Source organism: Coloeus monedula (assembly GCF_965178545.1).
Source record: "Coloeus monedula genome assembly, chromosome: 4".
In the NCBI taxonomy this organism is placed as follows: domain Eukaryota; kingdom Metazoa; phylum Chordata; class Aves; order Passeriformes; family Corvidae; genus Coloeus; species Coloeus monedula.
The window spans coordinates 70,541,550-70,555,726 of NC_138784.1; the positions used below are offsets into that span (position 1 = coordinate 70,541,550).

The following is a 14,177-nucleotide window of genomic DNA, read 5'->3' on the forward strand; positions in this document are numbered from 1 at the left end:
CATATTCCCCAAGTGCTGTGGTGAGGCAGGTCATTGCCTGGTCCATGAACTCGGAATCACCTTGTGCCATGTGTTATTTGTCACTGCTCACTGGCTTTTCATTTGCCCTGTTCATGAGGGGAGCCTGAAGCTATATCACAAGTGATATGATCATATCCTCTAGATTTTGCTTATGTATCTTTTCTAAAATTTCCAGGTAGAGGCTCAAAGCCATTCCTCTAAGGCCTCCATGGACTCTGAGGCAGTCCCCTTCATTCCATTCAAACTGGCAATTCCTTGCTTGCCTATCATGGCTGGTTTCCTTTCCAGCTGTTCCTGTATATATGGATGGAAAATGTTGGTCATTTCCAAGGATAAGCTGTATCCTAGAGGCTGTATCCAGCTGGAGTTGTACTTAGTTTCCAGAGCCACATGCTGTTAGGATAGCTTGAAACTAGGCTAATTACCTGGCAGACTTTGCTGCAGAGAGATTCTTTAATAAAAATGGAGGGGGTGACAAGGGATAGGCTCCTTGCTATTTTGGGATAAACTCTTCCCTCAGGCAGCAGATAACCATGGTGGTAAGGCTCCCCATCTATCATTTGGTTTGCTGTTTCTTGACTGTAGTACTTAATTAACAACTCTGGAACTGCTCTGTTTCCCAGGAATAGCCTGTAAATCCATTTAATGAAACAATAAGGGCAGATATGGGCAAAAATAAAAAGCCCATGCAAGACAGAAATGAAAAATTAAGTTGTTTTTTCAGTCTTCAGAGGCCAGTGTGAGGATGTTTTAAAACCTTCTGAACCTTTTCTGTCTAGTGGTTCAAGCAAGAGGGAAATGTTCCTGGCGATGCCAACATTTTTAGAACTGATGATTGCTAATTACAAAAGCACTAGTGACAGGACAAGGCAGAGTGGTTTGAAACTGAAAGAGAGGATAGGTTTATATTATATTATATTATATTATATTATGAAGAAATTCTTTAATTTGAGGGTGGTGAGGCATTGGCACAGGTTGCCCAGAGAAGCTGTGCCTGCCCCATCACTGGAAGTGTTCAAGGCCAGGCTGGATGGGGCTCTGAGCAACCTGGTCTAGTGGAAGGTGTCTCTGCCATGAGGTTGGAATTAGATGGTCTTTAAGGTCCCTTTCAACCCAAACCATTCTAGGATAATCCTACGATTTTATAATTGCATAATTATTTAAATACTGTGAAAAATGAGTTAAAACAAAAATATTTTTTCTCTTTAAGATCTGAATGGAGTTAATAATAATGCCAAACCCTATCTTGTGTAGATGGCCATCAACTGCAGAATTTCTAAATATATGAAAGAATGTGCTCATCTAAACTGTCACTCATGGTTTTAGATGGCCAGTGAAACCATTTTATTAGTGCAGTTAGCTGAAAAGGGCACTGTTCTGCCACAATCAGATAATGTACTCATTTCTAAAAGCCTGGAACAAAAGAGCCAGTTGAGATTTGCTGAGTAGTTTCAAGACAGCCATTAAATATAAATATTTTTTAAAACAATTTACTCTTTCCTAATGCTTTTAGAGCAGCGTGTGGGAACAGAGTCTAAGTGCAGCATCTTACTGCATTGGAAAGGACATGATGAAGGTTACTGGGCTCCAGATTTAACTCTTCCATCTCTTAATTGTGCAGAACAGTTTCTAACCTTTATAAACTACGTGAGTTTGTAAAAAACTTACCCACCTTTCCTGGTGGTGACAATAAAAGTTTGTATTTTTAAAGCAACTAGTGCCAAGGATACGCATTTTTCACATCTCTATGGAAACACTTTAATGGTGAATTTAAGTTTCCATTCTTAAAATTAAAACTTGCAGCAGAAATGAAAATTTCGTTCTTTTGAACCTGTAGATGGAAAAGGGACTTGCTTTGTGGGGCTGTGTATGTATAAATGATACTTCTACATTTGGAGTTTTAGTAGCCATAGGTAGGATTAATTTGATCTAACTTAAGACATTTGAGTCTGCATCAAGCACTTTAGGCTGCTTCTACTGTCAACAAAGAAAAAAGGCCCATCCCTACTGTGATTCACATGGTCTGGCTTAGGTGTCTATTTAAGGATGAGATGGATGAGCCCTCATGATTTGGCTATGTGGAACTTCAGAAAAAATGTGTTTGCTGGGAGGTCATCCCATGTTGATCACCATGGATTGATACTAAGGCTCCTTTCATCCAGTATTGTCATCAATAACACATCCTCAGCAAATCTGCAGGTTCTGCAAAACTGGGGCCATGGCTGACACCCCAAATGGCCTGGCTTCAATCCAAACCAACCACAATCTAAGGAGAAATGCAAGTTTCTTCACCTGGGAAGAATAACCAGTACAAGATACCAGTACAGGGAGGAGTGGACTGGCAGGGCACATTCCTGCTGGAAATGGGCTCACAGGGGATGCCTGGCTGAATCCAAACCAGCAGTGCACTCTTGTCACAGAGCAGACCAAACACACACTGAGCACTACTCCCAGACCAGCACATGGAAGGCTATTATGCTCTTCTCTGCTCAGCTCTGGTGAGGCCATATTTAGGATACAGTCCAGTTTTGGCACAACCAGTACAAAAGGGATGTGGATAAACTGGAAGTGGTCCACTGGAGGGGTGCCAAACTGGTTACCCAGAGAAGTCTAAGTATGGTCAAACTGTAGCCTGTGACTGCTTGAATAGAGTTACAGAGATAATGGAGCTAAACTTTCTCAGTAATGCCAAATAATGTAACAAGGAGTAATGGCCAGAAAGTGCTGCTTCAAGGCTCAGATTGGACATTAATAAAAAATTAACCTGGAGGGTTGTAACTGATTACCCAGGGGAGCAGCTGAATCCCTTTTGTTGGAGGTTGTCAAGTCTGTAAATCCATGGCTGAATTGCTCCAGTGCTGGTAAAAGCCCAGCTATGAGAACAAGGATGGACTTCCCAACTAACACATCCATTATGATACGTACTACCATCATCTCTGGAATGTGTCCAAGCCCTTCAATTCTCTATTAATAACAATACATAGCAATTCCCATCCAGAACTACAGGGGGGAGGTTCTGAACAGGGTGATCTGAGCTCTCTCTCAGTCCGTGTGACTCCCTATGCAACCTGAGACACCTTAAACTGATTTTTGCAGCACAGTTACTTCTAAAACCACAGATTAAATTCACTGCTCAGAAAAAACCATTGTCTTTGAATTTTCTTAACATTTATTACATACTTAGAGTAAATTTATTGTGTCTGGCATATGTAAGAAGAGAAATTTAACTTTCAGTAAGAACAAAAATATGGTTCCCAAAGGCAACTGCGTGAAGAATCATAAAGCACAGCTAAGGTTTGTTTAGAGACAGGGCTCATTTCTTCTCCTGAGAGTGTGACCAGACAGGCTTACGCTTCTGAACAAAGGCTTCGATACCTTCCTGCCCATCTCTCAAAGTCAAATTATCTACCATGACCTTAGTAGTCATTTTGTAGGCAGTGTCGAGGTCCTGGGTTATCTGTCTGTAAAAGGTGGCTTTCCCCAAGGCCAGGACGGATTTGCTGCTTTCACATATCTTCTGAGAGATTTTCATGGTCTCCTCTTCCAGCTTGTCTTCTGGTACCACCTTACTGACGAGCCCGTGCATTAATGCTTCTTGTGCAGAGAGAGGTTCACCCGTGAAAAGCATCTCCAGTGCCACCTGAACAAGAAAGAATACTGTGTTAAATCAACCTAACTGCCTTAGTGCTTTGCTTTCTTTGGGGTATTTCAGCCTCCTCCTTCAAGTCATTCTTTTCACAAATGATTTAAATCTTTTGGTCTTTTAAACTGCCAAGGACCTGTTAAGAGGTCTCAGCAAAGAGAAGGACTGGTCTAAAGCTGATCTCTTCAAGCCTGCCTGCTGATTCCAGCTGTCCTAGGCTGACACCTCTGGGTTTCTCTTCAAAAGCCTACAATCTCTGGTGATTGCTGTACAAATTAAGAGAGAGGTGGATCATCTACAATGTCAAATGACTGAACTTGGTATTTTAAGCTGGGCGTATGTGCAGTTTTTGAAAACACCTGTCCTAGTTTTAAGTTTAGTATGAGTGGTTTTAAATATGGACTTTTTATAGCCACATTATTTCAGTCTCCTGCTGCTTTCAGCATCTGGTGCTTGAGGTTTGAAACTAAAAAATCCCCCAAATACTCAGTGACTATTCAATGTTATGTATCAATAAAGACGGTTTTCTAAGACTCATGATGCAATTGACCAATGCCTGAATCATAAGAGCTGATTATCCTCATTAGCATCTTTGCTCTGCTACAAACAATGGCAGCACTTCTTTTGTTAAAAGGTAAAAATCATCAATCCTGGGAACTGTAGGGAATGTTCTTACTGCTTTGAAAAGTGGCACAGAGAAAAGTATATCCCACACATTTTAGAACGGTGATCCTACAGGCCAGAAATACTAATTCAGAAGCAGCTACAACTGCACACAAGAGCACACTTGGAGAAATCCCCCATGGGCTCTATTTGAACAGGATGTCCCTGCAGATGGGAAATTTCAAGCTGAAGCTCTTATCCAGCAATGGGATGGGGGCAGTTCAGTCACTGCATCTCAGCAAAGCCCTGCTGGGCTTGGGCTGTCTGTCTGCATGAATCCAATTGGATCAGAACTTAAAATTTCTTTTCTCACTTATGGAAGCTTTACAGATTGTACTGTTTTTTATGTACAGAGAGATGTGCAGCCACAATCAGTAGGACATAAAACAGGAAGACAGTATAGGAGGGTTTTAGGTGCTATTTAAAGCATCTTGATCTACAGCCAGGCAGATCCTGCTGGCAGTGAAATGTCACTGCCTGGCAAGAATTGATGCCTCGGTGGGACTGTTATCCTGAACTTGCAGGGGTTTCCTCCTCAGGGGAGAACATCATTGGCTAAAGCCCCGAGCTGTCTGTTGGAAAGGAAAGGGACTGCTGAGCTGGTGGGCAGCTGGGACGAGCTCGTGCTGCTTGGAATCACATCAGTAGGAAGCTGCCTTTCCTAAACAGAGTTCACCCTTTATTATTTTTCCCAGTCCAAAGAGTTATGGAGATGCCTTTTGAAATAAAGTACTTTGAATGTTGTACCGCAGGAAAATAAAGTTCAGGAAATGGAACTAAAACTTCCAACAAGGGAATCTACTTCTTGCAAAATTACAAAGAGTATCTGGGAAGGAAGCCTACCTTCCTTGGAAGAGATCTGCCCAAGGCCACAGCTGGTGTGGAGCAGAACAGCCCAATGTTTACTCCAGGAGTAGCAAACTGAGATTTCTCACTTGCCACCGCGATGTCACAGCTTGCCACGAGCTGGCAGCCAGCTGCTGTAGCCAAGCCGTTTACTTTGGCAATCACTGGCACTGGAAGTTTCTGGATTAAAGTCATAACCTGCATGCACAAAAGACAGTGGTCAGTATGGAAATTCAGGAAGACCCGATCCTGTTTGGGAAGCCATCAGAAGTACCTTCCTCTCCATTTATCAAAAACCCCCCAAACTGCTGGATCTTGGCTCCTTTCTGATGAACAGATGACAAAGGGCCCTTCAGCTGTAGCTTTCAGACATGGCATTTACAGCATTCCTTAAATATGGGCTTGGCAATGTCTTAGAGATCATTAGTACTGGAGGAACTAGAACTAAAGGTTTCAAAGGACTTTCTGTTGTCACACTGAGCGGGATCAGGGGTCAAATTCTAGCACCACCACAATCAAAGGGGATTTTGCCATTCTCTCCAAATGCTCCAGGGTTCATTTTAACTTCCCCACCTCCCTGACCTGAGTCTTTAACAAGAACTTGGACAACCAGTGAATCAGATCTTACTTTCACATTGTCTACTTGATGTATAGGCTGATCCTGAGCTTTTAACTAAATACTGGGAAGGAACATTTGATCACAAGTGATTTGAAGGTGGTTATCCCTAGACTTCTAGGAAAGACATTGCCCAAATACTCAGCTGCAAGGAACACTGACTCAATTAGGAACATACCCTGACTCTGCACACTGTTGGAGATACGCACATTTGTGTTCTAGCCCTTCTATTTACATGTAAAGAAATCCAGGGAAAACATTAATTTCACCAGAATCAGGCACTAAAATAGCAGGGCAGTAAAAATCAAGGAATCTGAAGGAATCTGTAGGAACAGTCTGCTTTAGCAAGCAGAGGACCAATGCTGTCCCTCCTTAAACCAATGCTTGCTCTTAACACCAGGCAAAGGGAGAGGCACTCAAGAAGAACTGCTTACCTCTGCACATAATTCAAATACTTGGGAATGATGCTTCACATCATCTTCACTTGACAGTTCCTTTAAATCATGGCCCGAACAAAATACAGGTCCTTCAGCTGCAAAGAATTTCAGGAAAAGTCAGTCTGAATTAATGAAGAAACCAGGGGTAGCAGTGTATCAACATCCCAGCTAAAGGGATGTCAATGACATGTCAAGGTTCAAAAAGAAGTTTGGGAGGGAGTTGTAAACAAAATTCCAAAAGATTACCTTCTGGGTTTTGTGGTAACTTTGCTGCAGTGCAACATTTAAGCACAATAACACCCATTATCACTTTTCAAGATCTCATTTTACTTCCATTCCACTTAACTCAGTTAGAAATAATGCACTTCACACCTTTGAGCCCAGTTTTGTGTAAGGACATTCAAAACAGCTCCTCGCTGCAACGATAACTTGTCAGCTGGAGCAAGATTGGAGGGCTCTGCTCTCAGACTGATAAATACACTTAGTCCCTATTTATTGTACCCAGAATTAATTATTAACTTTTGCTAAATAAGCATCAATATTTTTTCTGCCATGGCATTGTAGGTCACAATGGAAAAAGAAAGAAAAAAGGCTATTCTGCTACAGGAGAACCAGAAGGGTTGTTGGGTGCTTTCTCCACTGCTAAACTGACATCCAGAGAACCCCCAAAAGTATGTCCAGGGTTTGGGCAGCAAAAGAGGAGGTTTCTGTGGAACTAAGCTTTGGATTTGCTAAGATCAGAACACTCTATACAGGTACACAATCTTTACAACAGTTTTCCTTTGTCCTGAGAATAGCTGCCATTAGAAAGAACCAATGTGATGCTTTTCAATCCCTCAGAACTTCTCAGATATTTGTATGGATGTGACATTTCCAGCTACACCTATGCAGACCAAACCTCACCTATGGATTTCTTACGGATCAGATTATTGAGACACAACCTATCCAGAAATAACCACACAATTAACATCAGTCAGCTCATGGGGTTGGCAATATATATCTGGAGATTAACTACATCTGCATTTGAACCTCATTGAAGAATCCAGGGCAAAGTCTGTGTTAAAGGCCCAAAGTGTTCGCTGAGGAATCTTTTATTTTTTTGAAATTTCTTTTTTTGCACTTTATTCAGCAGGGGAATTAGAAATAAACAAGAACATGCAATTTCTAAAAAACCAAACACAATTGTGCTCACAAACTCCCAGAGCCACTGTCTTCCTGTTATAAACATATATTATAGTATTGGCTTCTCGCAAAGTATTAAAGTAGATATTACATCATGTTAGAAATGCTTTTTGCTGTGTGGATGTAGTTTTCTCTCGTTTTAGAAAGAATGTTAGCAAGTGTGAGCAAGTAAGAGAACCTCCAAGCGGGCAGAGGATGAGGCCCAAGGAGCTGCTGATCAACACTTTGTCCAGAGAACAAAAGGGCCCAAAGGCTGCTCCACCCGGGGAATGGGCAGCCCGGAGGGTCCGAGAGCCGCTATCACCGCTCTGCCCGGGGGGCAAATAGGCCCAAAGCTGCAATCAGCCCTGACTGTCTGGAGAATTAAGAGATCCACCCTACCATCGACTCTTACCTAGCGGGCCCAACCCCAAGAATCAAAAGAAATAAAACTACAAGGCAGAAGACTACACATGCTCTAAAAAGGCGGACCCAAGGAGTGGCCATGCAGATCAATTCCTGGAAAAGTTTTAATATGAATAGAGAACAGACAGTAAAAATGGTATAAAAAGGACTCACCTCGAGCATCAGGTGTGCTCTTGGCAGAGCGCCAAGGCACCTGGCCGTTATCCCTTTGCTTTATTTTGTGTCTCTTATTGTCTTTATATTAAACTCTTTAAATTCTAACAGGAGAGTGAACCTCGTTTTTCACATTCCCAAAGGAGAACCTTCAGTGTTTCGCAAAATTTGTCACTGCTGTTTGAAATGAGGAATATGTATATTTAAACTCACCCCTGTGAAATCAGCTCACTTCCACTCTTGTGTGCGTGCCCTTACACACACAGTTTTCACCTATGTATAGGAAACAGCATCATCCTAAATTAACAAACCAATTCCTCTGAGATGTTTGGGAGGGAGGCAGAGGAAGATTATCTTAAAATAGCAGAGGGAAAAAAGATGGTTTAAGTACAGCTCAAGTTTCACGATCTTTAAGGACTCTACGGGTTAATACATAAATGGAAGGAAACTAACAGGCTCTGAGAGAGGCTGTTTTACATCCGTGGGTTATGGGTGTCTGTGGTATTGATACTACGGTCTCTCCTTCACTGGAGTGTTTTAAAAATAGTTCTGACAAACCATTGGCAATAACAACGAGGCTGATCCTGGCTCAGAGTAGGGACACAGAGCACCCGACTGGCAGAAACCCTGGTTTTTACTACAGCCTATACCTGTGAACGAAGGCAACAAATGTCATCCTAGCTCTGCCCGTTCCTGCACAAAACCCCTTTCTGGGAATGTTAAATGCTTTACTTCGCTAACTTGTAGAACTTTTGTTTGACTTTTGTTCTGTTTAAAGTATTCTTTACGTACAGTTTTAAACCACTCAACCCTAACCCTGAACTGCCGATTGTTTTTACAAAGGGAAGCAACTCACCGAGTGTAAACACCCCCACAGCCCAACTGAAATGCTGACATTTTGAAACGTGTTAATACTTAGACATGTCGGCCAAAATCAAAAGCATAACAAACCCCAAGTCAGTCGCTAATGCTGTTAGGAATGAGGAACTAAGTACAGGAGCGGGGAAGCTGGGGTGAGTACACAGGAACAGCGTGACAGGGAGGTCTGCCGGGGGCCGGCAGCCCCAGGAGACCACGGGAGCATTAGGGAAACACGCAGCTCCCTTTCCGCCCCGTTTCCTGTAATTCGGACCGAGGCTGGGGTTTCAGCTCCGCGTTCCCCGGTGTGTGCCCCGCGCCCGCCCGGCCGGGTGCCGCGGTACCCGCGATGACGATGACGCGGAGCTCCCGGCTCTTAACGTCGTGCAGCAGGTCCCGCCGCAGGCTCTGCAGCATGGGCAGCGACAGCGCGTTCCGCCGCCGCGGGTTGTTCAGGACGATGGTGCTGCAAAACCCGTGAAACACAGCGGGGTTACGGTCACCGAGCTCCGAAGGCGGCCGCGTCCCGGAGCCCCCGGCGCCCCCGCTCACCGCACGCCCCCCGCCTGCCGCAGCTCCGTCAGCGGCTCCGCCGGCGGGGCCTGCCCGGCTCCCGCGGTCGCGGCGCTGCTGAAGGCGGCCGTGAGGTGCCTCCGCAGCCGGCACAGCCCCGCCGCCATCGCTGCGGGGTCGGGACGCGCCGGGCGGGGGCGGAGCGGGCCGGGCGGGCGGAGCTCCGCGGCACCGGGGCTGGCGACGCGGCCCGGGCCTGACCCTGAGTCGCCGGTGCTGCCGGCGCACAGAATCGATTTGGTTGGAAAAGACCGCTGAGATCGTCGAGTGATTTATGACCGAACACCAGTTTGTCAACCAGACCATGGCACTGAGTGCCACGTCCAGACTTTCCTTAAATACCTCCAAGGACAGTGACTCCACCACCTCCCCGGGCAGCCCATTCCAATGTCTAATCACACTTTCTGTGAAGAAATTCTTCCCAATGTGCGACCCAAACCTCTTCTGTCACAGCTTAAGACCGTATTCTCTCTGTCGCTGGTTGCCTGGGAGATGAGCCTGACCCCCACCTGGCTGCACCCTCCTGTCAGGGAGTTGTAGAGAGTGATAAGGTCCCTCCCAGCCTCCTTTTCTCCAGGCTGAGCCCCCCCAGCTCCCTCAGCTGCTCCTCATCAGACTTGTGCTCCAAACCCTTCCCCAGCTCCATTTCCCTTCTCTGGACACACTCCAGTACCTCGATGTCCTTCCTGAATTGAGGGGCCAGAACTGGACACAGCACTCGAGGTGTGGCCTCAGCAGTGCGCAGTACAGGGGAAGAATCACTTCCCTGGTGCTGCTGGACGCACTGTTCCTGGTACAGACCATCCACACAGAGCCTCCCTCGGTCCTGCTCTCAGACCTGACTCCTGTGCTGGAAGGCCTGGGTGGGCAGTGGTATCATTAATGAGTAGCTGGGGTGTTGAAGAGCACTCGAAAATGTTGACTTTTGTGATAATTTCTTCAGATTCCACCAAGCATTTTCATCTATGACCATAGGATGGAGATTAGGACTGTGCTGAGTGAACTTGTCAGGGGCACTGGGGTGGGATCTATCATGACAGGACAGCAGTGTCATGCAGAGAAAATGACATCACTTTGAGGCTGAGAGTAACTAGCATGAGATGAAATTCAGTTCTACAGGGCTTGGAGTCTACTTGGGAACTAATAAATTGATAGTTTATTCACTGGGAGCTCATAATCTGGAAATTGTTATGGGAAAGGCCTTCTTTGTTCTAATTGGTTCTGCAGAGTCAGTCTGTAGTCCAAAAGAAAAGAAAAAGTAGTCAAAAAGAAAAAAAAGGCAAATGTGATTTTAGGAGGTGATTTGGTGATTTTAAACTTCAAATGTGATTTTAGAATTCAGAGTATTTTAGGGGCATACAGATGCATTCACAGCTCATCTTGATTATTGCTTATGCTTCTGGTCACCTGTGTTCCAAAAATCAAGCTAGAAGAGGGGCAGCCATGTGGATGAGGCAGCTGATGAAAAATCTCATCTGCCAGGAGATGCTCACAAGCCCAAGGACCAAGCAGCCTTGTTCCACAAGATACAGGTACCCTAAAGTGGAATAGATTTATATCCAGCATACACTCTTGTAAATGTAAATCTGTGCTCTTGCTTCCTGATCCCCCTGTTCTTGTGAGTTGTTGCAAAGTTGTTGTAGGTTCCCAGATGTGTCTCCAGTTTTCATCAGTGTCTGTTGAACCCCTACAGCTTTTTTGACTGTAGTGACAATTGAGGCTTTTCAGTTGTGATCATCAGCCTCATGAACCACTTGAGTTTTGTGATTAATAACATATTTACTTACACAGATAGTGCATTCCCACACCAAGCTGTTACTTTCTGTTTACCGATTTTATGTTGCCTAGCACAATGACCCCTCAGATTCCTGGGCTTTGTGGCTCTGCTGTAAGAGCAACTGTGGATTTATGTACATTTATGTACACTTTTCAGTGTTGAAGGTCACTGTTAGACCTGAGAGCTAATTCTGCTCTGGGCTTTCCCCACCTGACCATTTTCTTTTTCTCATGGTTGTTTGTACCTCATGGTCAATTCACTAAAAAATTCTTCCAAAATTTAGTAAGTGGTAGGAATCTGTAGCAAGGAAAAAAAGAAACATTTAGAAGCAAATGAGATCATCTTATATAGATCTCAGCAGTTTTCAAAGTCCCTGATCAGTGTGGCAAAGGCCAGCACACCAAGAACACAACTTGTGTGCTTGCTCTGGGAGGAGTTCCCAATCCCCTGAAACTTTGACCACTTACCTCTTTCAAACTTGTGAATACAACCTGATTATTTTTCTTCCAGTTCCTTCTCCTTCTCCATCTGCTTGTCCTTTTTCTGTCCATCTCCGAGGAAAGAATTTTTTTGTGGTCTTCTCCAAAAAGCTTATTTTTTATATAGTGTTTCAAGCTCCCTGGAAATTCAGCTCTTTTTAACTTTGATTGACAACCTCATGTTTCCTTTCACACCCACCCCCATTACAGACTGTTTTTTGGCTGCAGCTTCCCCAATGCATTTAGCAGACCTGCTGCTGCCTTCTCTGAAAAAGTACTGAACAAACTTTCCGATTTCAGGCAGATTTCCTTTTTATAGCATTTGCCAGCAGCAGCATTGTGGTTATGGCTGAGCTCACACTTTCAACTGGAGCCAGCCAGAAGCCAGGATTGCAGGTACCAGACAGGGCTTTTCTAACCCTGTATTGATCCTCATAAAATATAAAAAGGGGAAGTGACAAAGAACATGACGCAACTTCATCCTTAGATCATTCCAGAAACTATCAGGGTATCACACTGTGCAGGAAAAGATGTTTTGAGATTCAGGTGTGCTTAGGTGCTGTAAAGCCCTCTGTGTTCTCCACTGTGATGTTGCTAGATATCATGCATGGACAATAAAGATACAGGATCCCTTCCTTTATGAAGCACAGGTATTTATTTGGGTCTTTATTTCCTTGGCTTTCAGCAAGCCCAGATGGGATATGCATCTTCCAGGAGCACCTGCTGCTATAAATAGCAGGTCAGCCCAGGGCAAAGGCAGACCTTGTTGGGATGCGGCTGAAAACATATCCACATACACATATGTAAATTAGTAAATATATCCATAAAGACATTTCTATTAATTGGAATGCTATGATGAAAACTTGGGACTATTTTTTGGAACATGAGGTAGACATATCCTTAGCAGAGTTTCATGCAAATTATCTCTTGTCAAACGTTGGCATGCCCAGAGGGTCTTGTGACCTGATTTTCAACACTGCTGAAGGCATTCAAATCCCACAGGGAGCCAGGGGGCTTTGGCACCTTTAGAACTCAAAGACTGCTTAATTCTGGTCAGGTGTGTAGTAGTTCCAGGATAACAGGGAGAGCAGGGTCCTGTTCTTGCACCCAGGCCAAGGAAAAGAATTTATTTCCCTGCTTTGTAAATTCTGCTAGCAAAGAGATAGCCTAGTGCATCATGGTTTCTCTGATGTGGAACCCTCCAGGACTGACTAAAGAAAAGATGAGAAAAGATTTTGCATTTTTGTCCCCATTTAGCCAGGATTCTGAGCTGAGTTCCAGCACCACAGGATGGGTGCTGTCTGTGTAACATTTTTTCTGTGTCCTTAGACAATTTGTGTTTTCTATATTGCTATTAAGATAGAAATAGCAAAGAAACTTCAGGACAATGTGTAATTGTGCTGGGATTTTCTAAGGGCATGAAGCCTCTCTACTCTGTCCAAACCTGGAATTCCCATGACTTTGCAACCAAACCTCCTTTGAGTCCTAGCCCTGGGGTTTTTTTCTTTGAAAAGTCAGAGAAAAGTAAGTTCTATATGTCTTCTCTTTATAGAAGCTCTAATTACTTGAAGTAGTAATTAAAAATCAGTTACAGAATTAATGTATAGGAGACTTATCAGAATTTTTAGCGTGTACTTTAAGAGAAAGTTACATTTTTTAAAAAAATATTGATTATTCTGCTAAGAGGATTTGAATCCAGTTTTCACTCCATGATTACTACTGAGAATTTGCAGCAGCCTGTGAACCAGGCTAGTCCCCTGCCAGTCAGGCCCAGATCAGGTCCTTACCTGGCAGTACTGCTGCCTCCTGCCTTTACATTTAGCATTCCTTCAGCAAACAATCCAGTGTCCTGTTTGCTCTTGACATTAAACAGAAAGCTCCGGTGTCACTTCTGCTGCAATGTTTTGCAGTTACTGCTCAGAGCTGTTTCCCAGACACTGTGTGGCAGCACTGCTCCGTGTAATGGGTGCTGTTTATTTTCCCTTCTGCTTGTGAACCAGGTGATGGACCAAAGCCCTTTTGTCACTACACTCCTTCCTGCTCCTTTTCATTTGCTTTCTCTTACCCTCCCCACACTCATCTTTTGTCTTGCATTGTCCTCACTTTTAAAGTGATTTCTATTTCCCCAGCGTTAACATTAGATTTTTTTTTGTATGTGAGATTCTTAAGATGTGAACAATGACCAGAATTGTGAAATATGTGAGACTATAACAGGCTTGGAAACAAGGTGATATTCTTTCCTTCCCTCAGAGGATCTAACCTTAGGTCCCCAGTTTAGATACTAAGTCCGCAAGGCTCCCTACACAATCAATAGAGACACTGTATCCCCTGCAGGGCTGGTCGGCATCTAAATTAGCTGCCTGCTCCCAGTGTCTCTCCAGGCTCCTCCTGCCCTCCATTCATTGCACCAGTGTTGGGGTTTAACCCCAACTGGCGACTCAGCCCCGCTCATTCACTTCCCCCAACAGGATCAGGGAGCGAGTCAGAAGAGTAAAAGTGAGGAAACTCATGGGTTGACATAAAG

The 14,177-nt window shown here is 44.1% G+C and overlaps 1 protein-coding gene across 1 annotated transcript; it reads right to left on the reverse strand.

Moving 5' to 3' along the window:
• Positions 1 to 3,178: 3,178 nt before the first annotated feature.
• Positions 3,179 to 9,521, reverse strand: ECHDC3 (enoyl-CoA hydratase domain containing 3). The gene is made up of 5 exons (XM_082280616.1): positions 9,377 to 9,521; positions 9,169 to 9,290; positions 6,224 to 6,321; positions 5,171 to 5,371; positions 3,179 to 3,661 (listed from the first exon to the last, which is right to left on the reverse strand). Exons 1-5 carry the CDS (start codon positions 9,502 to 9,504, stop codon positions 3,335 to 3,337), a joined length of 876 nt encoding a protein of 291 aa, XP_082136742.1. The 5' UTR covers positions 9,505 to 9,521; the 3' UTR covers positions 3,179 to 3,334.
• Positions 9,522 to 14,177: the final 4,656 nt, after the last annotated feature.